This window comes from Macaca nemestrina, chromosome 1, assembly GCF_043159975.1.
Source record: "Macaca nemestrina isolate mMacNem1 chromosome 1, mMacNem.hap1, whole genome shotgun sequence".
Classification (NCBI taxonomy): Eukaryota; Metazoa; Chordata; class Mammalia; order Primates; family Cercopithecidae; genus Macaca; species Macaca nemestrina.
The window spans coordinates 202989598-203017233 of NC_092125.1; the positions used below are offsets into that span (position 1 = coordinate 202989598).

The window sequence follows — 27636 nt, forward strand, 5'->3', positions numbered from 1 at the left end:
CTATTCAAACAAACAAAAATATATGCAGTGAGGTTAAGTCAGATGGAATGGCAGTGGACTACTGTTTTTGGTTAATAAATCGAGATACCCTTAAGAGTTGTGTTCTGAGCATTCTGTCTTTATTTCCCCAGTTCCATGTCACAGCACCTACCTAATAATAGGTGCTCAAAAAACGTCTGTTGAATGAAATGAATTCTTTTGTTTTCAGTAGGGCGAAGAAGGGTAGAGAGAAGAAGCTAGCACAAGCAGTGCCTGATATGTTAAATATTGCAAAAGGTTTTAGGTCAAGAAAATTCCAGAAACTCATTGAAGAGACAGTACATATTTAGTGGAACTATGAGATGTTTTCACAACCTTGGAAATAATTTAAAAGTAACTTTCTACTGTTTTACTTATTTTCCCACTCCTGGCTGCCCCTCTTGGGTGGACTGCCTCCTGTTGGAGGGAATACTGTGTGAGCACATCTTTAGTAAGACAGAAATGTGAAACCAACTTGGAGAAATCACAAGCACACTGTTACCAAATAGTCTTGACTGGCTCCCTTCCTGGAGGACAAATGTTTTGATAATGTCTGTCAGTAGATTCATTTCCCCTATTTCTTTTTAAGACTTGATATTTAGTAATACTGTTTCCTTTTTACCAGCATCACACTGAAGTTTTTCTTTAACTTTTGGGGGGAAAAAAAAAAAAGTATTTTTGAAATCTGTGCATGGTTACTTTTGACATTCATACTCCAAAAGCAGAGACTAAGACTAGAGAGCTAACAGGTGAAATTGGCCAGTACCTTCAAAGTATTCACTTTTTGTTTTATTTTAATCTAAAATTAGCCTCCTCATGTTTGAGGTGTAGAGAGTAGCCAAATCTCAGGATAAAATCTCTCCATCACCTAAGATAAGAGTAAGTCCAGTCATGACAGTGATTAAGCTGAGTTGGTAGAATGACATTATCTCCTAATGTCTGAAACAATCAGGTCTCTTTATGAGGACATCTGTAATTCAAGATCCATGGTGTCTGTTATACATCATCCAGCAATGTCAGCTGAGCTGTTGAAAAATCCTGTAGGAAGAGCAGGTAGGTTGAAGGTCCTATCCAGGGAGGTCCCTTCAGTAAGTGCTTTCAGTCTGATTTTAGCAATCATTGAAGTCTTCAGTGTGACTCCTTGGAAGGAGGCCCGTTTAGGTGAACCACAAATCAGGTTACTGGCATCCTTTTTCTTTGTTCCAATACTATTCATACTAAAATGTAATCTCCATCAGGGCAGGATTATGTATTGTTTCATTCACTAGTTGTATCCCTAGTTCCTTGCACAGTGCCTGGCAGGTATCATTTGTTTCATAAATATTTGTTGAATTAATGAGTGAATGAATGATTTTGTATTAATCATAAGACATTCTTAGTGTTGTTAAGGCCTTTGAGCTTTCTTTTCTTTAGAATTAAGAAGTATGCTAGGTGTGAGCTCATAATCCAAATTTTGTTAGTAGCTGCTGTTTTCTGCTGTTTTATTTTCAATATACAAAGAATAATATCCCAGAAGACTCTGGAGCTCCCGAAAGTTGGGCAGATGTCTAATTTACTCATTAGGCTAAGCTACTAGTTGAGGAAGTTATTCAATACCATTTTGGGAATGAGACAGCTCGGAGGATGAAGTGAACACTTTTCATATTCTTCTCCAAAATGTGAGTAGGTGAGGATTAATTCAGTTATTTGTGGGCTCTTGAAAGGAGATTCAGCACTAGGGGCAATGTGGCAAATCAGTTGTCTAATTTTTAACTTTGCCTTAGATCAGGCAAGACCTGTAGACCTGATAAGCTTTAGGGCTTTTGCATGCACATATATGAGATATCTGTATCTGTATCGATATCTATATAGATATCTCATATATGTGTGTGTGTGTGTGTGTGTGAGAGAGAGAGAGTGTGTTTGTGGTTCAGGGGACATATAATCTGTGAAGTGGGCAGCTCATGGAACCAGGGCACAGCAAATTGAAGTAAAGAAAGAGAGACAGGGAGAATAGAACTATGAAACATTTTAATCCCATGGGAATGAAGTAGAGTATGAGAACATTTGTTGTTGTTAAAGTATCATGCCTAAACAAGTGTTTATTAAAATTTTTAGTCAGAGAGGTTTTTAAATGATTTTGTAAGACAGTTTCCCTAACCACACCGTGTTTTTCCTCTTGCCTCAGCTGTTCCAAAGACCTAATGCGCTTGCTGTCCAGCAGTTGACAGCTGCTCAGCAGCAGCAGTATGCACTGGCAGCTGCTCATCAGCCGCACATCGGTAAGTCCTTAAGCCCATAGCTCTTTCATGATAGGTGTGGCCGCCATTTTAGGATAACTGGTTGCTGTGAAACCCAGTAATTTAAACTGATTCTAAAAGTTCAGACGAATCCCTCAGACAGAGTAAGTGGCCTCTTCCTTTTGTCCAGTTGTCTCTCTAGCCACATTAGTTTTGACATTGCTTATAGACCCACATCATAAGATTTCTTCAGTGTTCACCCATTGCCCTACCTCAGCTGTTTCAGGATTTAAAGTATTTATCACAATAGCGATTGGTGACTACCATTAGCTCTTTTGGTAAGATTTGGATGACATTGATTAAATAAGTTGTGGTTCTATAGACTATCAGCCTCTCATTTTATTAGCAAAACAGTATAAATCCATTTTCCAGTCAGTATGCATTGAAAAAATTTAAAAGTATTCTCGTATAATTACTGGTTTTAAAGTAGCTTTGCCCTTTTCCTGTAAGTTTAGTTAAAGTTTTGAGCGATGTTTTCATTGTACTGCCTAGATGTTTCTTCCCCCCTGGACCTTCTTAAGGTCTCTTAGATATAGAGTGCATTAAGTGTAAACAAGTAGAAGTAGAATTTTTTTTTTTAATATGTCAAAATGGCATGATTGAGTAGAAAGGAGATAGCTAATCTTGAATGTGATAGGCTATAGAAGAATATACTTACTTCCAACCTAAATAAATAAAGTCCAGGCATAAAGTCCTTGGGTCTGATAATGTATAGTTGTAGATGGTAATCTTTATAAATACCCATAGATTTTATTTCATGAAAACTGTTTGTAAAATTATTTTAAGTAGAAATACTTCATCCCATTTTAATATAAGTCTTTAAAATTGTTCTATTGTAGGCTGTTATAATTTTAATAATCTTTTAGAAAGTATGCTGAATTTAAAACTGTATATACAGTTTTAAGTATTTCTTTACCAAAGGTAAAATTTAACTCTATAAACATTTCATTATAATCTTTAGTATAGCAGTTATCTTTTTAAAATTTCTCTTTACCCTCAACCTGTCCCGTCTTCTCTTTTTTCATTTTTTTCCTTATCTACAGCCTGAAGTGAATAGCCAAACTGTGTAGGTATTTGATAGGGCTGCAGTTTTAGTCAAGTTTGTTTTTACTGACAGGTATGTTTTCAGCAGGTTTAGCTCCCGCTGCGTTTGTCCCCAATCCATACATCATCAGCGCTGCTCCCCCAGGGACGGACCCCTACACAGCTGGATTGGCTGCAGCAGCGACACTAGGTGAGACATTCTGCTGCATGAGGGATTTTCTCACCTGCTGAAAAGTCATTTGAGATGGGCTTGCATTCTTTATACTCTTTCCCAAATCTGTGTCTCCAGTGGAGATCATCCAGATTTTCAGTGCCATTTACCTACCAGCTTAATATCTCTCCATAGCAGTATCATAGGCCCCTCAGACTTGAAAATGTTCAAAGGCAAATTAATCACCTACCGCTTGCATATGTATTTTTGATCCATGGAGCCACCAGATGCTCATTTATATTTTGGGAATTTCTCCCCTTGCCTAGATCTCCTACCACCTCTAGTCTATCATATAGTTCAGGTACTTTTATTGGTCTCTAATGTGGAAATTTCTAATTTCCTTGCCTTTCTCACTTCCTTTTCCCCTCTAAATTGTTCAAGAAAATGATTTCAGACTTAGATCTTACCTCATCATCTTTCTGCTTAAACCTTTTATTGATTTCCCTTTTTTCTACCCTAATATGGCATACTACAGTTATTACCAAACATGGCTGATCATTACAACTTACTTGGAGTCAGGGTGGGGGTGGTGGTGTTTTGTTCCTTGAAATCAGTATTTTTAAGGAGCTTCCAGATAATTCTGTGGATTAACTAGGGTTGGGACCCAGAGCATATAGGGCTCTATCACCATGCCTCATACAGGTCTCTACATGTGTACCACCCAGTTCCCTTCCTAGTTGACTGCCATTGGCTGACACCATACATTGTAGCAATACAGATCTGATTTTAGTTTGCTGAAGATACTGCATTGGTTTAGGCCCCTGTCATTGGACACTGTGGTCTTCTGTAGTAAGCTCTTTTTCCCATTGTTTGCCTGTGAAGTGCCCTAGCTGGCTACTTACTGCACTGTTTTTATTTGCTTGTGGGATGTATACATGAGTTTTTCTCTCTCTCTCTCTCTCTCTCTCTCTTTTTTTTTTTTTTTGAGACAGGATCTCACTCTGTTGCCGAGGATGGAATGCAGTGGCGTGAATACAGTTCACTGTAACCTTGAATTCCTGGGCTCACTGGATCCTCCTGCCTCAGCCTCCTGAGTAGCTAGGGGTACTAGTGTGCACCACCACACTTAGCTAATTGTTAAATTTTTTTGTAGAGATGGGGTGGTCTCGCCAGTGTTGCCTGGGCTGGTGTTGTGTCAAACTGCTGGGCTCAAGCAATCCTCCTCCCTTGGCCTCTCAAAGTACTGGCATTCCAGGTGTGAACCACTGTGCCCAGCCTATGAGTGTTTTTTCTTTCCCTTGAGACTAGATGTTTAAAAGACAGGCATCTTTGTTATTTGACTCTGTGTTGCACAGTTACCGTCACCATAGTGGGGCCATAAATGTATGATGGATTGAATTCAGCATTAGAACAAACACAGTGTCTTCCAGTTTAGATATTTGTTGGGGGAAGATCCCTCCAAGTCAGGTTAACCATGACTAAATATTGCTTTGAAATTTTATTTCTTATTATGTAGCATATAATTTGCAATTATGAACTTAAATGTAGCCTAGCATTTCTTAGATTTTTTAAAAAATTGTTTACATTTTGGCATGGTTATGATAGGAACATAGTTAACATAGGGTCATCTGTCTGTCCGTGGTCACCCCCTTTTTGGGGAAAACGAAAGCTCTTCGTAGGAGAATGATCTGTGCTAACCATCATTAATATTTATTAATACATAATTTTTCTCAGGCATTGTCCTGAATGCTTTTCTTTCATATGATTTGTCAGATGATGATTTTAGAGATTAGAAATTTGTGGATCAGACAGCTGCCTTGTTAGTTATGTTTTTTTGTTTTCTGTTTTTTTGTTTTGTTTTGTTTTTTTGGGGGGACTGAGTCTTGCTTTTGTTCAGTGGTGCGATCTCGGCTCACTGCAATCTCTGCCTCTTGGGTTCAAGTGATTCTCCCACCTCAACCTCCTGAATAGCTGGAACTACAGGTGCCCGCCACCATGCCTGGCTAATTTTTGTATTTTTAGTAGAGATGGGGTTTCGCCATGTTGGCCAGGCTGGTCTCAAACTCCTGACTTCAAGTGATCCACCCGCCTTGGCCTCCCAGAGTGCTGGGATTACAGGTGTGAGCCACTGTGCCCAACCTAGAGAGCTGTCTCATTTGAAGTCACACAATTTAAATGTTGTAGAGTTGGAGTTTGAACCAGGTTTAACTTCAAAGCCCATGCCTATGCTTCACTATAGTATATAGAATGCCTGTGCTGTCTTGAATTGTCTTTTCTGTACTTTCTTTAGAATTCTTTTCCTCTACTAATTTATGTTATTTGAAACAAAGAACTGATCTTAGGGTTGACACTGCTGCTGTCACTGAGATGGTATTTTGGTGGTGAGAATCTTGTTTTTTGTATTTGTCAGTTGAGCCAGGGTGAAAATGAGTTAATACTTTCACAAATAACAGGAAATGTTAACTGTTCAAACTATGAATATGTGTATTCTTAGAGGGTGCCTGATGTGCCAAGCTCAGTTGATTTGCCCTGGGATGTTTTCCTAAATTTAACCTTAGGCCATGTGACCACAGTATAGTAGTAGAAATGCCAGTTGAGAAAATTTAGAGAATAATGCAAATGTTAATGGTAATAGCAGTCCTCGCCCAGTAAAGGTTCTCTTTTGTTGGCTTTTGGGAGAGTGTTGGGACTATCATTGCAGGTTGCAACCACTCGTTCAAGGTAGACACGGCTGTACCCCCAACATCTATTACAGGTTGAGCATCCCTAATCTGAAAATTAAAAATCTTTTTGAATACTAACATGACACCACAAGTGGAAAATTCCACACTTGACCTTGACCTCATGTAATGGGTCATAGTCAAAACCACAGGCACGTAACACACAGTTCATTTATTCAGCATCCCCAGCGGAAAAGTAGAATTACTCCCAGGCTATGTGTATAAGGCATATATGAAACATAAATGAACTTTGTGTTTAGACTTGGGTCACATCCCCAAGGTAACTCTTGCATACACAAATAGTCTACAGTCTGAAATCTGTAACACTTCTGGTCCCAAGCACTTTGGTTAAGGAACACTCTACCTGTTTACCCATTTTTACAGGTGAGGAAACTAAGGTACACTTAGGGTCTTTTTTTGTGTTTTTTCTTATTTTTTTCTTTAACTGCCCAAGACCACCCTGCTTTATAAACACTTATGAGATGAGTATGAGGCTCTATCACTCTTTTTTTTTTTTTTTTAACTTGAATACATACATGGCTTTTAGGCTGTTCAGTTTCTGACAAATTAAAAATGTTTTAACCTCTTTCCTTATTATAGTAAAATACTTCATACTGTAACAGCTTTTCTTAGCAGCACCTTTATTCTGTGCCCAGCTATAGTGTTTCAGTGTGCACCCTTGCTTGTAAATGGAGCTTCTTAATCTTTTCTAAGCCCACAGGTATAGAAAACACCAAATTAGAAATATCAAAACATATTTATATTGGGCAATGGTACAGTTTGACTTATTTGTGTTTTAGAAGCTTAAAATGGGGGAAACAAGAATATGTATCTATTTATTTTGGCTTAATGAAGTATGTGTTTCTCCAGAATTAGCTGTTGCATCAGAGTAGCTGTAATATTTGAAACAGCTCTTTAGAACTTCAGTGTAAGGCTTGGTTATTGTTAATGAATAAAGTTGGAAGTATTTAACTCTGTGCTTTAAGGAAGTTCAACTTGGAGATACGTTTCAGCAGATTTGAAGAATTGGCTTTGAGCCCATTTCTTGGTTAGCAAATGTGTCTTTGGTGTTTCTTGCCACCAGCTTCGTCATAGAATTCTATGATTAGATTTCTGCCACACTTAAGTTGTTATCTGCATAACTTTGTTACATCTCTGTTGTCTCCTTTATGTGGCCAACTGCAACTGTACTTTGTTGCCAGAGAAAATGAACAGATAATTTGGATTAAAGCAGAATGCTTTTTTTTTTTTTTTTTTGGAGACATACTCTTTGCTCTGTTGCCCAGGCTGGAGTGCAGTGGTGCAATCTTGGCTCACTTCAACCTCTGCCTCCTGGGTTCAAGCAGTTCTCCTGTCTCAGCCTTCCCAGTAGCTGGGATTACAGGCATCTACCACCACGTCCAGCTAATTTTTTGTATTTTTTTTTTTTTAAAGTAGAGATGGGGTTTCACCAGGTCTCGAACTCCTGACCTCAAAGTGATCCTCCCACATTGGCCTCCCATAGTGCTGGGGTTACAGAGAATGCTTAATTTTGTTTAAGGTTCTTAGCAGGTCTGTAACAAGTCAAGGTGTTGTATTTTTTGTTTCTGTTTGTGTTCAATGTTGACTTAAATTTAAAATTTCACAGCAATGTCTGAATGTAGTTGTGTTGAATGCCTTTGTGACTTTAAAAGTAGAAATAGGGGCCAGGCCTGGTGGCTCAAGCCTATAGTCCCAGCAATATGGGAGGCCAAGGCGGGTGGATCACTTCAGCCCAGGAGTTTGACACCAGCCTGGACAACATAGACCTCTACCAAAAAAAAAAAAAAAAAAATAGCCAGGTATGGTAGCATGCGTCTGTAATCCCAGGTATTAGGGAGGCTGAAGTGGGAGGATCACTTAAGCCCAGGAGGTTGAGGTTGCAGTGAGCTGAGATTGCTTCATTGCATTCCAACCTGCATGACAGACAAGAGACCCTGTCTCAAAAAAAAGAAAAAAAAAACTTTGAAGTTGCAGTGGAGGTTCAGTTGAGTGTCTGGGTTTTGTTGGCAGACTGATAGATGTTCATTTTTCTAGAGTTAATGAAACACCAGCACTCTATTAAATCACCTTAGGTGCCATTCTTACCGTTGAACCTGGGATACAACCTAGTCTTTTGTTCTATTCCATCACTTTAAGCACACAGACCCTCCATTTACTCCCTTCTACCAACAGATATTGTCTCTGTCTATCCTACATCCTCCATCTGTTCTTAAATCGAACCCCTTCTATCAGTGATTCCCCCTTTTAGTTTTCTGATGTTTCATTCCTCATTGCTTCTTCCTCTAGGCCTGGATTATATTAGAAGACTGGTGTAAGGATCTCATCTAATGTTTACTGTTCTTTAAAAAGAGTTAATGATTAGCTAGCATAAATCAATATATACTTTTAAGTTAATATTTTACAGTAGGATCTGTTGAGTCAGATGTAATCTTTGGAAAGCCTGAGATGAGCCTCAGTAGTTCAGACTTTCTTTACCTTTCCTTTGCTATTTTTAGGCCCAGCTGTGGTCCCTCACCAGTATTATGGAGTTACTCCCTGGGGAGTCTACCCTGCCAGTCTTTTCCAGCAGCAAGCTGCTGCTGCCGCCGCAGCAACTAATTCAGCTAATCAACAGACCACCCCACAGGCTCAGCAAGGACAGCAGCAGGTAAATGTAGACAAAATTTACCTCTTCTAAGTGGGAATTGTAGTATTGTGGGTAATTAATAGGTGATATTGCGCCTAATAGAAAAGCACTGTGAATGCATGAATTTCCTCTTGTGTGTGTGTATGTGTCTGAGTTCAGGCTCAGATTTAACGACTCTTATGGAATGTCTTTTATATGTTAGACACTATTGTACCTAGGTGGGGTAATGATACTCATCAATTCACCTACAGGGAAATTGCTTAGCTGCAAGTGGCAAAGTGGATCTTCAAAGTTATAGTAAAATTTTGTTCTGCCATACTGTAGTGGCTTGCCAAGCACCACTTTCAGATCATTTCAGGGTTTTTCAAGGGGCTTGACACCAAAGCAGGGGTACTAGATTTTTAGACTGCTTATTTATAGTACTTATTGGATTAGATGTAAATCTTAAACCTGTCATATCTGTGTTAGCTTTTTATTTGAGTTGAGAAAGGACAGTAAACTGCAAAACTACATCTTTCTTTCTTTTTTTTTTTTTTACACAGGTCATTTCCTCCTTGATTGCTAGAATAACACCTCTTTTTTTTTTTTTTTTTTTTTTTGAGAGAGAGTCTCACTCTGTTGCCCAGGCTGGAATGCTGTGGTGCAATCTCGGCTCACTGCAGTCTCCGCATCCTGGCTTTAAGCAATTCTCTTGCCTTCGCCTCCTGAGTAACTGGGATTATAGGCGCACTCCACCATGCCCAGCTAATTTTCTTTTTAGTAGAGACGGGATTTCACCATGTTGGTCAGGCTGGTCTCAAACTCCTGACCTCATGATCCACCCGCCTGGGCCTCCCAAAGTGCTGGGATTGCATGCGTGAGCCACCACGCCTGGCCAATAACACCTCTTTATTGATAGAAACTGTGGTAAACTAGAAAACTTGAAACAAAAAAATTACCTTAAATCCTTATGTCAAAAAACCACTGCTAATATGTTTGGTATCTGTTATTTTAGCCTTACTATTTAATATTTTACAAAATTGTCATTCTGTCCACGTGGTTTTCCATTCTGATTTCATACTTTACTATGTTATTTTGTGTTCTTTTAAATGACATTTTTACTAGGTACATTTAAATCCATCAAAGGATACTTTAGTCTGTTATATTTGATATTTCATTTATATCAGTATTTTGGTGTTTTAAATGAGACTGATTAACGTCCTTTACATAAGTTTATCCTTGGAAAAAATTCCTAGTAATGGAATTTTTCTGGAGCAAATGAAATCACCTTTTAGGCTTCGATATGCATTGTCAGATAAAAGCTGTCATTTGAGACAAAACACCCTGCTGATATATGAATATATTATATGATCCAAACAAGAATTTTTTGCTTGACATCAGTCTTACTCAGTGGGTGTATGTTTAATTTTTTTTTTTTTTTTTAAGATTCCACACAATTATAGAAAGAAAGAAGAACAGGTCTTGAAATTCTGCCTGTTATTTGGACACTATGAAATTATTTTCTTGGCAGCAGATGCCATTCTCGTACCATATATAAGGAAATTCAGTAAAGAATTTGTTGGCAGAATGAGTGATCTGTTAAAATAAATTTCTTTTGAGACGGAGTTTTGCTTTTGTCACCCAGGCTGGAGTGCAGTGGTGCCATCTTGGCTCACTGCAACCTCTGCCTCCAAGGTTCAGACGATTCTCCTGCCTCAACCTCCCAAGTAGCTGGGATTACAGGCATGCACCACCACGCCTGGCTAATTTTTGTGTTTTTGGTAGAGACGGAGTTTCACCACATTGGCCAGGCTGGTCTCGAACTCCTGACCTCAGGTGACTACCCGTCTTAGCCTCCCGGAGTGCTGGGATTACAGGCATGAGCCACCACGCCTGGCCACATTTCTTTTTTTGTTTTATTTTTTTTCAGATGGAGTCTAGTTCTATTGCCCAGGCTGGAGTGCGCTGAGCTCTCAGCTCACCGCAACCTCCGCCTTCTGGGTTCACGTGATTCTCCTGCCTCAGCCTCCTGAGTAGCTGGGATTAGAGGTGTGTGCTGCCACACCTGGCTAATTTTTGTATTTTAGTAGAGATGGGATTTCACCATGTTGGCCAGGCTGGTCTCGAACTCCTGACCTTCAGTGATCCACCCGCCTCGGCCTCTCAAAGTGCTGGGATTACAGGCACGAGTCACTGTGCCTGGCCTATTAAATAAGTTTCTTTCTTTCTTTCTTTTTTTTTTTTTTGAGACGTAATCTTCCTCTGTCATCCAAGCTGGAGTGCAGTAGTGCCATGTTTGCTCACTGCAACCTCTGCCTCCCAGGTTTAAGTGATTCTCCTGCCTCAACCTCCCTAGTATCTGGGATTACAGGCACGTGCCACCACACCTGGCTAGTTTTTGTATTTTTAGTAGTGACGGGGTTTTACCATGTTGTCCAGGCTGATATCAAACTCCTGACCTTAAGTGTTGGCCTCCCAGAGTGCTGGGATTACAAGTGTGAGCCACGGCACCTAGCAAATAAATTTCTTAATAACTGCTTTTTGTGGATAAGTCTGTATTTCTTTGTGTGATCATCTTTTTGTTTAAATGGCTGCCAAATTATTATACATTTGGAAGACTAAAGTAATTACCATGTTTTAAAATTAGCTCTAATACAGTGAACAAGAATAATACTAATAACTGCTGTTAATTGAAAGCTTTCTGTGCAGAATTAAGTGTTCTACATGTAATTTCTGTTTCTCTTACTAATTATGATAGATGTACAACTTCTCGTTTTATGAAATAGAATTTCATAATTGAGAGGAAACCGATTGAAGAAATATAATTTGTGTGCCCAGAGTCACACAAGTACAAAGTTGTTAAGATTTGAATATAAGCCCATGTCTTGATAACTTGTTTCCTGACCATATTGTGATGTCTTGACTTAAAGAAAATCTGAGATCTTGTGCTTCTTCTATCGTTAACTAGCTACAACTAGGGCAAGTTGGGTGGGTTCTCTAAATGCATATATTTTTGTTATAAAATGGACATAATAATCATTAACTTTTCAGTTTTCTGTGAGGACCTTCAGGTTCTGTCAAACCCTACTAAGGAGAAGTTTTTAGCATTAGTTTTTAATTAGCAGCCATTGTTTCGAAAATATGATTTTCTTGGTAAACTGCCTTGTCATAGTAATTAAAATGAGAGGTTCTTTTTAAACTTTGCTGTTGGCCTTGTATTTTATCAGAAAGTATATGTTGCATTCTAGGCAAGCTAACTGTTCTAGGATAGTTTTTATAAATTCAGTCATTTTGTAGATTTTGTTAGACTTTAAAACGTTACTTGTGAAACTGTACATTTTGTTTCCATAAAATCATCGATTTGACAGCTATTGATGAAATGAAAATATATGAATATTGGCAGGTAACTGAAGGACTTTTATGTATAGTTAGGGGTACTGGACAGATTTCTAGAGAGTGAACAAAAAGCTAACACTGTTTTCCTTATTACAAGACTCATCAATAGTCTTAGACTACTTCTTTCTTTAGGTACCTTGTCCACTCCATCACTCCTGTCCTTTCAAAGAACACCTAATCAAACATAAACCTACTTCTTTATATTCTATGAAAGCAGTGCTTTCATTGTTTTTTAAAATCTTCAGCAATTTTGAACTATTAACATTTGCCGTATTTCTGTGCTTGCTATTACTTATCCTAGAGTGAGATCTCTTTTGAGTTACTGGGTATGTAAATTCTAAGTATTTGGCAAAACTCACCTGTACAGTCCCCAGACTCTTCTATCTATGTAGCTTGAAACACACTGTCTCTTATAAAGTTGGTTAGGTTCTTTAGGTCAGAAACAAATTATATAATATCTTGATAATAGTGATTTGCTATTGGTTATTGATTATCTCCTAGGTATCAGTGTGGCTTAAAGACATTATTTCAGATATTTCCAGCAAATCTGCAAGATCATTTGTTAATTCTTACTTATTACTGATATAGAAGTAAAAGATTGGGCAAATTAAGTGTCCATCCGTCTCTTCTTGCCAGTGTGGACAGTGTTGGTCACCTTATACCCACTTAACAAATATTTAATTGGTTATTAGTGTTGTTTCTCTTTTTACTTTTTTTTTTTTTTTTATACCAATGGTACCAATAATAATTTGCACCCATTTTCTTGACCATATGTCTAACTTTTATAAATAACACAGTGAAATTGAAAGTGGTCTGATAAGAACTGTGCACTTGACAATATGGCAAAACACATTGTTAGGAACTTTAGTAATTTTAGCCTTGGTTTGTGGGTTTTGCATTTTTGCTTTCTGGAGTGTGTAGATCTTGTGAGATAGATTCTTCACATCATTCAGAATAATAATGATTGCTAGCATTTTGATGTCTATGTTTTATTAATAAAAAGTAGATCTTTGACTGGGCTCAGTGGCTTCACACTTGTAATCTCAACACTTTGGGAGGCCAAGGCAGGTGGATTGCTTGCACCCAGGAGTTAGAGATTAGTCTGAACAATATGGTGAGACCCTGTCTCTACAAAAAAATAGAAAAATTAGCTAGGTGTGGTGGTGCACACCTGTAGTACCAGCTACTCAGGAGAGGTGGGAGCATCCCTTGAGCCTGGGAGGCAGAGGTTACTGTGAGCTACTGTGAGCTGAGACCGTGTCACACTGCACTCCAGCCTGAGCAGCAGAGCATGGCCCTGTCTCTTCCCTGCCCCAACCCTCGCCCCAAAAAGGTAGATCCTTTATCACAGTGGCATAACTGGTATTCTGCACTGAACTTGACTAATGCGTATGTTTGTGGAATTTGTGAGAGGGAAATAGAAATAGTCAGGTGAGAGCCCTACCAAATCGAATCTGGTGAACTCATTTGGGGCCATGTGGACCTTAATAAATAGATTAGCGTTAAAGAGGAAATATTCTCATTCCATCTTTTGTGTGCATGTGAGACTTAGTTAACTTTAAATATGTGGGTAAATTACCCCTGTTCATCCTGTCTGGAACCCCTTCCCCCCACCATTAATACTCTTTTTTTCTTTTTTTGTTTTTTGAGATAGAGTTTTGCTCTTTCCCCCAGGCTAGAGCGAAGTGGCTTGATCTCAGCTCACTGCAACCTCCGCCTCCCAGGTTCAAGTGATTCTCCTGCATCAGCCTCTCCAGTAGTTGGGATTATAGGCGCCTGCCACCACGCCTGGCTAATTTTTGTATTTTTAGTAGAGACGGGGCTTTGCCATATTGGCCAGACTGGTCTCGAACTCCTGACCTCCGGTGATCCACCTGCCTTGGCCTCCCAAAGTCCTAGGGTTACAGGCGTGAGCCACCATGACTGGCCTGTTACATTTTTTTTTCTTCACCCACTTTTTGTCAGAGCACTGACATTATATAGTATGGTTTATTGTCTATCTCATTCATTAAAATAAAAGCTCCATAAGGACAGGGGCTTTGTCGGTCTTGTTGATTGCTCTGTCTCACTTGCCCATTTGCCACTTCGTAGGCATTAAATATTTGATAACATTACCACTTGCTGATGCCAGATGTTTCAAATTCATCTTTTAACTTAATTATCACAAGAACTTTATGAGGCAGATGAGATAAAATGTTTGAATGAATGAATCACTTTTTTGTGCTTTTTGCTGCTTATAAAGGTAATGTGTTTAAAGTAAGAATGGTAGACTGAAATTCCACTATATGAAATGTTATTAATTGAATTTATACCCTAACAGCTGTGACATATAAAAACCATTATAGGGAAAATGTTTTACAATTAAGTTTTAAAAGTTGTTCCAACCTGAGCATATGGTAGGTCTTCTCCAATGAAAAGAAAGTGGTTATTTCTGTCTTCCCTTCCCAGGTTCTCCGTGGAGGAGCCAGCCAACGTCCTTTGACCCCAAACCAGAACCAGCAGGGACAGCAAACAGATCCCCTTGTGGCAGCTGCAGCAGTGAATTCTGCCCTTGCATTTGGACAAGGTCTGGCAGCAGGCATGCCAGGTGCGGCTGCATTGTTATTCCTAATACTTTGGCAGGGAAAAAGGCTGCACGTTTGAGGTGATTACAGAGGGGAATGAGCAGTGCTTTCACCTTGCTTAGGCTTGTCATGATTTGGGGACTGGCAAGGATGATATACACTTGCCCTCACTTAGACTATAGTTCACTGATGAGAGCATTGTTCTGAGCCAGTCTTAAGTCATGTTGGAGGTATCTAAATGTCCATGCAGCTTGGAATATGTGGTTTTTTCCTTGGTGGGTTATCTGTTTTCTGTCTCAGAATTAGTGGTAGAGGGAGTGGCCAAGCTAGTTTACAAGGCTTAGTCTTTATGTTGATGTTTTTGAACAACATGATTAGCGAGAAATTTCTGGTACACCTTGATAGGGTCATCTCTTACATTTTTAAGGTTTCTCTTAAACCAGTAGTAGGGGTTCTTTTTAGCTGCCTACCTCTGAGATATGTGTTTATATAGACATATCTTGAATATATGTTGTTTTTGGTTCACTGTCAGCTGGGTTTGGTGCTTTGCATGGGATTAAATGTAGTTTCATGTTCTACATATGAAACAAGTCTTTGAGAGATGTCAGCGTATTTTTATGGACCTTTACTGATCATAGAGCATAGCCAATTTAACTGAGCCATTTATGAATTCAATAAATAACTTTAACCTGTTTCATTTGTTTTTTAGTTGCTAAGCCTTTGTGTGTTCTTAGGAAGTCACCTGCAGTTTTTCATATGGCTTAAACTGGGATGTGGAGATTCTATTTCACATAATATTGAAAGATCATGTTATTTAAAGCCTGTCTAGGTTTTTCCTGCTATTTTGCGGGATATTTGTTCTTAGATTATTATGTAGTATGAAAGTACTATGATTTTTATAATCATTTGTAGCCTCTTTTATTTGTTTATTCAACTATTTAAGTGATGGAACCAGTATATAAATCTAGGTCAATTCAACCCCAAAGCTGAGTTTATGATTATTGACAATATGTTGGTGCCCAGGAGATACTTGTTTGTTTAACATACACATTTCTCTGTTGGTTTGATATTCGTAGGTTATCCGGTGTTGGCTCCTGCTGCTTACTATGACCAAACTGGTGCCCTTGTAGTGAATGCAGGTGCGAGAAATGGTCTTGGAGCTCCTGTTCGACTTGTAGCTCCTGCCCCAGTCATCATTAGTTCCTCAGCTGCACAAGCAGGTGAGCGCACATCTGAGTGGACTCCTGCCAGAGATCTAAAAGTGGCGACTGATAGTGATATTCTTAAAGTATGTTGAAATACACTTTTGGCAATTCTCAGTATATCAGTTTTACCCTGTAATGTTTTAAAAAGAGATCAGAAGCAATAAGTGACCTTGGTGGATTCTCCTTTTTGTTGGGAGGGGTGGCATGTGCCAGCTGGTTAGAAGCAAAGTCTGGTTCCACTGAGAACATAGAAGTTGCATTACTCACACAAAATGGCTTTGTTGGCAGAAATCCAAGGCTGATTTCACAGAAATCCAAGTCATTATTTTAAGATAATTTTAGAGGAGGGGTTGTTTTTTGCCATAGGGGCAGGAATGGAGGAAGTGGGAAACAGTAGTGAGAAGTGACAGAATAATACATTTTGTTGGGAGGAGTAATAGTTTTTTACTTTAAGTGTTTATATGTTTTGTTTTGTTTTTTTTAATTAGGAACAATAACAGGAACATCTAGAAGACAGCAGTGTGCTAAAATAGGAACTTGAAGGATGTATATGCATTACATGGTTCTAGAAGAAACCCTCAACATAGATATTTATGGAATTTAAGATTTTAGGAAGTAATTGTATTTGATGGATATGTTGGATGTTTATACCCCTTTTAATCTGTAGTCTCTTTAAAGCTACCAGCATAGTGAACTTCTTCTAGTGGTATTTTGAGTTCAAATTGAAAGTAGAAACAGAAAATAGCAGCTTCATATGAAGGGATCAAAGACAGATTTGTATGGTTTGTGTCTGTTTTGAAAAGATAGGCAGCATTAAAAGGTTTTCTGAAAAAAGATAAAAATGTAGTTTGGAAATGTGGCCAGTCCCTTTCATAGCCAAACGGTTTGCTTTCTTCTTCATAGCTGTTGCAGCAGCCGCAGCTTCAGCAAATGGAGCAGCTGGTGGTCTTGCTGGAACAACAAATGGACCATTTCGCCCTTTAGGAACACAGCAGCCTCAGCCCCAGCCTCAGCAGCAGCCCAATAACAACCTGGCATCCAGTTCTTTCTACGGCAACAACTCTCTGAACAGCAATTCACAGAGCAGCTCCCTCTTCTCCCAGGGCTCTGCCCAGCCTGCCAACACATCCTTGGGATTCGGAAGTAGCAGTTCTCTCGGCGCCACCCTGGGATCCGCCCTTGGAGGGTTTGGAACAGCAGGTAGAAATTAGACTGATATGCTCTTAAGACTGAATTTTAATTATTTTTACAATCCTTCTGGAATACTGGCAATGCATGGAACCACAGGCAGATCTGGACCAAGCCTTGTGGGAATCCAGCCATCCCACATAATCTGTGAGATGATAGACTATTGAAATCAAGTTATACAGATGGGACCTATTTCGATCCATGCTCATGTGGCTACTTACTTAATCAGTTTCTTCCAGGGATTTGAAATCTAGGGAAGATTTTTGCTATAATTGGGAAAAATATGGAGGGAACTATAGAAATTGATATCAAAAACTGAGGGAGGAGGACTTACTAAAGATAGCAGAGCTGAAATACTCTACAATTGAGACTGAGCTGAGTTCTTGGCCTGCAGGCCTTAAAGAGTTACAAGTTTTCTTCAGTCTTCTGAGTAGAATATAAGGTAGACGTGTGGAAAATTAGGAGGAAGGATATTAGACCAAGATATTTTTAATGTTGTGATGAAAAAAGCAGGAGTGTAGTATGGTGAATAATGGGATAATTGCAGAGATTATAAAAAACAAAAGTGATCCCTAAATAGAAGGGCATGTGTGAAAGAAATTATCTTAATTGGAATTGAGGGCAGCGTTGACTCTAGATTGAACCCACTGAGAAAACAGGCTTTCAATATAGAAGTCTTGTGTAGTGGGGCAGTAGCCCATTTACAAATCTTTTTTCTGTATCCCATTTTTCTACTTGAACCTGTTCAATTGATGAAAGGCATTCTTCTAGTCCATTTTCTTCCACCTTTTCCATAGCTCATGTGGCCGTCAGAGCTTTTTAACCCTCCCTTATCCTATAATATACAACACCCCATAGGAAGGTAAATTTGGCATACGTTTGATGGTCATGTTAACCTGAGCCATGTCCTCTTTATTACTTATCTGCCCCTAGTACTGCTACATTAACAGTTAGGCTGTCTCTGCTGACAAATTTGCGGTGGTAAGGAGTCTGGATCAAAGTGTTAGGAACAGGTCACTGGGCTTGTTCTTCGAAGAACAGGCCTGTTCTTATCTGCATTGTTTTAATTCCATTTTAGTTGCAAACTCCAACACTGGCAGTGGCTCCCGCCGTGACTCCCTGACTGGCAGCAGTGACCTTTATAAGAGGACATCGAGCAGCTTGACCCCCATTGGACACAGTTTTTATAACGGCCTTAGCTTTTCCTCCTCTCCTGGACCCGTGGGCATGCCTCTCCCTAGTCAGGGACCAGGACATTCACAGACACCACCTCCTTCCCTCTCTTCACATGGATCCTCTTCAAGCTTAAACCTGGGTAAGAACCATTACTCTAACACCACCTTGAACTCTAGAACTCTCTTGCCACCGATGACATTACAAGAACTTTGCATAAGCAAAGGACAGTCCCTTTATACTAGAAGTGTCCTGGGTATTCTGTGCCTTCCGTAAATACCTCATGTTATTCAGGCTGTACCTATAGATAGTGTAGCAGTTTTGGCTTTACTATAGTTGGGTACATTCCCTGTATATTCAGTTAGCTTTAGTATGAACATTTTATTCTTTGGCTACCTGTGAGAGTATTTCCATGTAAACAATATAAACACAGGTTCATTTCAGTGAAGCTAGGAAACACAGAGACAGAATTTAATCACCTAGTATCACCACCTGTAATACCACCACAATTAATATTTTGCCTTATTTCTTTTCAAAGTTTCCCCTCTGCTATATGTACATAAAATATCTTGCTTTTTCACAAAAAGCATTTGATTTTTAAAATTTTGCCATATTTTAAAATATTTGTAAATATAAACTCTCAAATTATACAGTATGCTAATGAGGAAATGTATATTTCCCTGTTAAATATTTAGGTTGTTTTAATGCATGGGATTTTAAAATATTACCATCTAGAGTCTAGAAAATAGGGAAAGAAAAAGAGGATCCCAAGCAGCAGGCTATAAGAATGAAAAGAAAATTATATTACTTTTTTTTTTTTTTTTTTTTTGGGGGGGTGGCAAATCTCTAAATCTTTCAGGACACGGGAGATATTTTCTTATCTCAAACATGGTGCATACTTCTCTCCCACAGTTATGTATTAAGTTTGAAGTACTGATTTATTTGCTAGATGGGGAAAATTGAGTCCTAGATGTAGAGTCACCATATAATGTATCATGCTAACCATAACACTCTTGTGAATGGAAGAGGGTGCTATGAATAATTACTTGGTAATGATAGGCCTAAATCAGGACTGTCGTGGGCAAATCAGCATGTGTGGCCACTTTACCAAGAAGATTCTGTTTTTAACCAGCGAGATTAAATGGCTTCATGGACTCAGAAGTGAGAACTGACTAAAAACAAACAGGATACCTTCGTTTGGATAGGCAGACTAGAAAGTGATTTATAGGATTCAAGAGAAGTCTGAAGTGGGTAGCGTAATAGACTTATTATTCTAGACCTACGAGTGACAACTTTGAGTTTGAAAGAGGCGAGTTTCAAGTCAAAACTATGTTTATATATACACATTGGCATGTGTGTGCGTATCCTGAAGTTTTATACAGTAAGAACTGTAGTTGTAGAACTCATTTTCTCAGGTTATATATGAACATCACTTTATAAAAGTTACTGTGACTTTCCTGATTAGTAGGTCCATAATAAGTAGACAGGCGATGGGGTACATTCCCCAACAGTGTTTCCTAGTGACACAATGCCTGGCTTTAAAGACTGGGGGTTAATGCAAAATCTGGAGAGGAGTGTCAGACTCCCAGTTTGATATATGGCTAGAAGGAAGGAACCAATGTTAATTGACCTGGCATTTACCTGCTGGTGTTAATGGTTTTGGGTCCTGTACATACAACCCTGGAAGGTATAGGTATTATTTCGTGTCTGAGGACTTAAATATCTTGCCTAGCCTAGATCATCTTGGATTTGAACAGGTTTAGAATCAAGCATATTTGACTCCAAAGCATGCAGTTTCAGTGTATATCCTGTCACATGATATACTCAGAGTATCTTGAACCAGTCCATTATCAAATCCAGAAATATATATCTTAATTTCTTGGTTTAAAAACAGGTAAACTATGTCATCCCATACTATGTACTAAACAACCTGAACCTGCTAAAATTTTTTTCATAAAGAGCCAGATAGTAAATGTTTTAGGTTTTATAGGCCAGATGGTGTCTGTAGTGAATATTCTACTCTGCTGTTGGAAGGCAACCACAGACAAAATGTAAATGAGTGAATATGTAGCTATCTTCTAATAAAACTTTATAAAAATAAATGGGCCGGGCACGGTGGCTCACATCTGTAAGCCCAGCACTTTGGGAGGCCAAGATAGATCACTTGAGGTCAGGAGTTCAAGACCAGCCTGGCCAACATAGTGAAACCCCACCTCTACCAAAAAATACAAAAATTAGCCAGGCATGGTGGTGCGTGCCTGTAGTCCTACCTACTTGGGAGGCTGAGGTGGAAGAATTGCTTGAACCTGGGAGACAGGCTGCAGTGAGCTGAGATCATGCCACTGCACTCCAGCCTGAGCAACAGAGTAAGACCCTGTTTCAAAATAAGTTAAGATAAAATCAAATAAAAAGCTGTGGTTCCTTGGTCCGTGGAAATGGAGCCGGAAGTGTTACTTTCATGCATAATACCTTTCCTTTCTAAAGTATCAGCAATTTAATGTAATACTACCTCTTAATTCATGTTTTCCCTTTGAAGAAGGAAATAACTATTAGTGTGAGTTATTTCTTGTCAAATGACTTGTTGCCTTCCTAGTTTTATGTTTAACGTAACTTCTCCTTGGAAACATTCACCTTGTTTACGCAGTTTCTTTGTGTACATTTGCATTAGACTTGTGTTGTGTGTAGTACATGTTTCATATATGCCATTCCTGAGGAACTCTTTGTCTCAATTAGTACAGCTTTGCCTCCGCTCAGTCTGTTTCCTTGAGAAAATAGAGGTGTGCTACTTGGTTTCTAACGATCTCCATAAAGAGGCCTTAAAGACGTTTTAGTATAAGAAACTTAACATTTCTTTTTGGCCCACACCTAATATAGCTTCTGTGGTTAATACTGCTTCACTGCTGCCACCAGCCATCAGCAGTGACGAGCCGCCATACTAAGCATTTTATATTCATTGTGTTGAATACTCAAAAGAACTCTTCACCCCTTAAAACTCAGCATGTCTTAATGAATGTTGCTTAATGATACCAACCACAAAGCTAGTGTTTGAATGCGCATACCAGCCTGTATCTCTTGTGGATCTTTTCCCCATCTTGTCATTCTTACACTTTGTCCCAGTAGGCAGATATGTGTTAGTATCATCTAACAAAATCAGTGACCTGTTTAGTAATTTTTCCTATTATTTATTTAAAAATCACTGAGTGGCGTGGTTTTTCATTACTGATTGTTTAAAGTTCAGACTAAAAACAAACCTTTTTGAGTTCTATTCCCCACCCCGTTTTTATTGTTTGAGACAGGGTCTTGCTCTGTTGCCCAGACTGGAATGCAGTGGTGCTATCATAGCCCACTGTAACCTCAAACTCTTGGGCTCAAAGGATCTTTCCACTCCAGCATCCCAAGTAGCTGGTACTATAAGCACACACCACCACACCTGGCTAATTAAAATAATGTTTTTTTGTAGAAACTAAGTCTTGCTTTGTTGGTCAGGGTGTCTTGAACTCTGGGCCTCCAGTGATCCTCTTGCCTTGGCCTCTGAAAGCACTAGGATTACAGGTGTGAGCTACTGTTCCTGGCTCCTTTTTTTCTTTATTTTATTTTATTTATTTTTTTGAGATGAGTTTCACTCTGTGGCCCAGGTTGGAATGCAGTGGCATGATCTTGGCTCACTCCAACTTCTGCCTCCCGGTTCAAGAGATTCTCTTGCCTCAGTCTCCTGTGTAGCTGGGAATGCAGGCACGTGCCACCATGCCCAGCTAATTTTTTATTTTTAGTAGAGATGAGGTTTAACCATGTTGGCCAGGCTGGTCCCTTTTTTTCATTTTTAAAATGTTGTCTTTTAAAATGCAGTAGTTTTTTATTTTGATGGGGTTCAATTTATCTTGGTTTTGAAATAGTATCGAAGAAATCTTTGCCTAACTCAAACTCTTGGGGGAATATTTTCTCATGTTTTGCTCTAAAAAAAATTTATTGTTTTATCTCTTAAATATAAGTCTGATCCATTTTGAGTTAATTTTGGGTGTCAGGTCAGGGTTCATCTTTTTGCACATGCATTTCTAGTTGTCCTAGCACCATTTTCCTTCGTAATTTTGGTGTACAGGTCTTGCACTGTTTCTGTTAAATTTATTCCTAATTGCATATATTTTTGATGCTATTATAAATAGAATTGTGTTCTGGTTTTATCTTTCGATCGACTGTTGCTTGCTTATAGAAATACAATTGGTTTTTGTATGTTGATCTTATATACTGCGGCCTCGCTGTAGTCATTTATTATTAGTTCTAATGGTTTTTGGGTGGAATCTGTAGGATTTTCTACATATAAGATTATATCATCTAAGAATAAAAGCCATTTTCCAATCTGGATTACGTTTCTTTTTCTTGTCTGATTGCGCTGTGTAGAACCTCCAGTACAGGTTGAAAATCCCAAATCAAAATTCTGAAATGCTGAGTTTTTGAAGTGTCAACAAAGTCTTTGTTGAAAGTCAACAAAGCTCAAAGGAAATGCTCTAGAATTTTTGATTCTCATATTAGGATGCTCAGCTGGTAAATATAATGCAAGTATTCCAAAATCTGAAAGACTTTAAAGTCTGAAACACTTCTGGTCCCAAGTATTTTGGATAAAGGGTGCTCGACCTGGACAGTGTTAAATGGAAGAAGTAAGAGCACACATCCTTCCCTTGTTCCTGATCTTTTTTTTTTTTTTTTTTTTTTGAGATGGAGTCTCACTTTGTCGCCCAGGCTGGAGTGCAGTGGCCGGATCTCAGCTCACGGCAAGCTCCGCCTCCCGGGTTTACGCCATTCTCCTGCCTCAGCCTCCTGAGTAGCTGGGACTACAGGTGCCCGCCACCACGCTCAGCTAGTTTTTTTGTATTTCTTTTAGTAGAGACGGGGTTTCACCATGTTAGCCAGGATGGTCTTGATCTCCTGACCTCGTGATCCGCCCGTCTTGGCCTCCCGAAGTGCTGGGATTACAGGCTTGAGCCACCGTGCCCGGCCTGTTCCTGAACCTGGCGGGAGCTGGGGGTAAAGCATTTTATCTTTTACCATTAAGCATAATCTAATACATTAAGCATAATCTAAAACAGTTGGTTTTTAGTAGATGCCCTTTATTAGGTTGAGAAAGTTTCCTTCTAGCCTAAGTTTGTTGTGAGTTTTTGTTGTGAATGGGTTTTAGTTTTTGTCAAGTGTTTTTTCTGCCTTTTTTTTTTTTTTTTGAGATGGAATCTTGCTCTGTCGCCCAGGCTGGAGTGCAGTGGTGCAATCTCAGCTCACTGCAACCCCCGCTTCCCAGGTTCATGCCATTCTCCTGCCTCAGCGTCCCAAGTAGCTGGGACTACAGGCGCCTGTCACCATGCCGGGCTAATTTTTTGTATTTTTAGTAGAGACAGGGTTTCACCGTGTTGGCTAGGATGGTCTCGATCTCTTGACCTCTTGATCTGCCCGCTTTGGCCTCCCAAAGTGCTGGGATTACAGGCGTGCGCCACCTTGCCTGGCTGTTCTTTCTGTATTTGACGATCTTGTGGCTTTTATCCTGTATTCTGTGAATGTGGTATGTTACATTAATTGATTTTCAGATGTTAATCCAACCCTGCATTCCATATATACCTCTTACTTTGGTCATGTTCAGTTCGGTGTGTTTGTATTTTTGTTGAGAATTTTTGAATCTGTATTAATGAAGGATGTGTGTTTTTCTTTCTCGTGAGGTATTTGTTGTGGCTTGGTGTCAGGGTGATATTGACCTCATAGCATGAACTTCGAAGTGTAGCATCCCCCTCTATTTTCTAGAAGAGTTTGTGGAGTATCCGCATTATTTCTTTAGACATTTGATAAACTTGACTAGGTAAGGCAGTCTTAACCTGGACATTTATTTGTAGTAAGATTTTTACTTACCCCATTTCTTTACCTCTTATAGGTCTTATAGGTTCAGATTTTTATTTCTTCTTGAGTCAGTTTTGGTAATTTGTGACTTTCTAGGAATTTGTCCGTTTCATCTAAACTGCCAAATTTGTTAGCATAAAATGCACTATTTTAATAAGTGAAATCTCTCTCAATCTTCCTCTTCCATCTCCCCCATACATGCATATGTACCCATGAATGTGCACATATAAAATATGTTGTGACCCTGAACAAGACAGATGTTGCAATTATTTATTTTATTTGACCTAATTATGTGTTGCATGTCTCAATTTAACAGTATTATTTTTGTAATTATTAATCATAGTTAATAAATATGAATTTTCTTAACTAGATCTGTAACTCTCATTTGTGGTTTATATGTGGTTTACATAGAAAACCTTAAACTCTCACTTATAACGGAAACATCCGTCTCTGGTAAATTCTGCTTCCCATCTCAAAGAGAAAAAAGTAAGGGATGTGGATAAGAGTGTCCCCAAAGACTGACTGTAGCGGTTTCACGCCCTGCCTACCCATAGATCTCCTTATCCTACTCCACCCTTTCTCACTCCTCATTTCTTAGAATGCTTCTCCATGCTTATAGTTTTCTGCACAATCCCCAGGCTGTATCATTTAAAAACTCTTAAACATCAAGAGGTAGCAGGTAGTTTTTGTTGACAATACCCAGGCTTTTCATTTGCCCGGGAAGAAAGTGTTATGATTGTTCATTACTTCAGAAATGAAATATATAATAGTAAAAAGGAGCTCAAAAGTTCATAAGCTGTCCAGGGCAAAAGAATCAAAGCATTTATAACTGAAATTTAGTTCTAAACTAAAAAGCATTTAGTTTTATTATCATGATAGAATTATCATCCTCTTAAAATGTATTCTTTCTGTTCTTTATCTTCAGAGTTTTATGTGCCTTTTAGTTTTTTAGGAAAAGCACAGCTCAAACGCAAAATACCTTTATCTGTCCTTGCTTGAAATGAAGGAGAAGTTTCTAAGTTACTGGTCAGTAACCAGTAGTCATGTATGTGTTTAGGTATTTCCCCATTCTGAATTAAAATGGTTATTTTGTGATTTCTCACTTGGTTCTCTGAAGGAGACTTATCAGCTGTAAAACTAACTATGTGACAATTAACGTATTTTGGACTCCTTATTAATCATGCACTTAGATGATCAGTCTTCATGGTTATTTAATTTAGGGCTACCTTGGTGTTGTGTTGGAGAATGAATTGGAGAGAGCTTATTTTTAAAACACATTTTGATGAACATTGTTGCTTCTGGTTGTATTAAACACAGAACTAGATATTGGGGACCATGGGAATTTTTCTTTAAACGTGGGAAGGCAGGGCTTTGCCCATTAGGCATCTATTAGATCTGTGAGTACAAAAAGCAAGTAAATGAGAACATTCCACGTAGCAAGGGCATGACATACTACATGGCTGCTGGCGGAAATCCCTTATATACAATTATGCAAAATAACTGAAGGGCTTATTAATTTAAATAAAACATTTAAGCCCTTACTGTCTGTGGAAAGTTGTCATAGGACACAGACCTATGAAATCCACCACTGTCCCTTTGAAGCCTTATGAGAAATGTTTCTTTTAAAACAGTTGCAAATTTAAACACTTCCAGAGTGTTGCACCGAAACCCCCAGAGCTATAGTGGTTTGGGTGCAAATACATGTTGGTATTCAGACTATTGTGCATCAGAAAGCAGATTTATGCACATTCGCTATCTAAATGAGATTCAGTCAACAAATACTTACCAATGGTCAAATATTTACTATTTGTCACACATTTTTTTCAAAAACAAGATAATTACAATTTAGAGCAAAAATTTAAGCATTGGCTTGATGTTGAAAGAAGTACTACTTGGCTCAAACAAAATATGTCTGTGAACTGTCAGTTTGCCATTTATAATTTAGTACCTGGGAAAATTTCTCTTCAGAGATGTCTATATTTCTTAGTAATAAAAACTGTGTGTATGTGTGTGTGCATGAATGTCCTTGTAGTATATACTTGTCTGACATCTAAGGAGGTAAGAGGCAAAAATCAAAACCTCACAGTAAATGTATTAACCATTTTTGTATGCATATGAACTGTTATTCAGTCTAGTCGTTTGTGTGGATTAGTCATTATGTTTTTGCCAGAAATAACAGAACATCCAACAGAGTGGCTTAAACAATAAGTGCGTTTATTGGCTTATATAACTGGAAGTATAGTGGTAGGGCAGTGTTCAGGGTTGGTTTGTCTCATCATTAAACATCATTACCAAGGACCTGGCTCCTTTATAATTTACCTTCCATTTCGGTCAGTGACCAGCTTCTTAAAATCCCTTTAAATTGTTTTCAAAACATTGTGTGTTCGCCCCGTGTTCGCCCCATCCCTTCTTCTTTGGCATGTTGCTGTTGCCACACTTTCCCCATACCTGCCAACCTACCCTGTTACCACCTCTTTGCCCATTTCTCCCCAGCCTCAGACAGGTGAGACAGAATTGTTTCTGAAATGGAATAAAGAACAGTCTCTTGGCTGGGTGCTGTGGGCTCATGCCTGTAATCCCAGCACTTTGGGAAGCTGAGATGGGCAGATCTCTTGAGGTCAGGAGTTCAGGATCTGTCTGGCCAACACAGTGAAACACCATCTCTACTAAAAATACAAAAATTAGCTGGGTGTGGTGGCGCACACCTGTAGTCCCAGCTACTTGGAAGGCTGAGGTGGGAGAATTGCTTCAACCTGGGAGGTGGAGATTGCAGTGAGCCGAGATGGCACCATTGCACTCCAGCCTGGGCGACAGAGCAAGACTCCGTCTCAAAAATAAATAAATAAATAAAAGAACAGTCTTATGACTGCTGTTTTCTGTTCATATTAATCTCCTGACTTACTTTCCTTTTAAAAAAAAAATCACTTTTCATTTGAATTCAGAAATACTGTGGAATTTGACAAGAACGTTCTGTAGAACAAGAAAACTTGATGAAACTGAGTCCGAAAATGAATTTCAGACCCCAAAAGGACCCTGACCCTGGAGTTAAGAGCCCTGTTCTGAATTCTGGCCATGACAATTTTGGGTTTTATATCTTTGGATGAACATTTCATCTCTCTGGGCTTAATTTTCTGTTACTTAAATGGGAGTTACAAACTCCTTTTCCAAAATGCCAGTGAGAATTCCAAAGAAAGTGTATATGGAAAACCTTCTAACATAGAATTGGGCTTAGGACAAATCCTCAGTAAATATTTTACAGATTTCAACATTGAGCCATTTTCTTTTGGTGGTTTCATCACTTTGATTGAGACCCAGACTTTTGAAGCTGGGCCCTGGAATTCTGTGAAGTCCAGCCTGGGTATCTTTTTGTGGCTACCATTAAACCCCAAACCAGACAT

General features: G+C 38.9%; 1 protein-coding gene and 1 non-coding gene across 26 annotated transcripts in view; both read left to right on the top strand.

The window, feature by feature from the left end:
- LOC105494601 (pumilio RNA binding family member 1) overlaps positions 1–27636 on the top strand; it is a 136820-nt gene that overhangs the window by 84373 nt on the left and 24811 nt on the right. For 8 of the 25 annotated variants that reach the window (XM_024796808.2, XM_024796821.2, XM_024796807.2 and 5 more), the window contains 7 exons: positions 2186–2279; positions 3415–3531; positions 8729–8880; positions 14683–14821; positions 15875–16018; positions 16907–17203; positions 18270–18506. In XM_024796808.2, coding sequence (XP_024652576.1) covers positions 2186–2279; positions 3415–3531; positions 8729–8880; positions 14683–14821; positions 15875–16018; positions 16907–17203; positions 18270–18506 — 1180 coding nt within the window. The remainder of the gene's footprint in view (positions 1–2185; positions 2280–3414; positions 3532–8728; positions 8881–14682; positions 14822–15874; positions 16019–16906; positions 17204–18269; positions 18507–27636) is intronic. The other 17 variants (XM_024796811.2, XM_024796823.2, XM_024796815.2 and 14 more) reach the window with 5 other exon arrangements.
- LOC112429039 (small nucleolar RNA SNORD103/SNORD85) lies at positions 14939–15011 on the top strand. Its single transcript, XR_003021177.1, has one exon. It is a non-coding gene; the product is annotated as a small nucleolar RNA SNORD103/SNORD85 (small nucleolar RNA).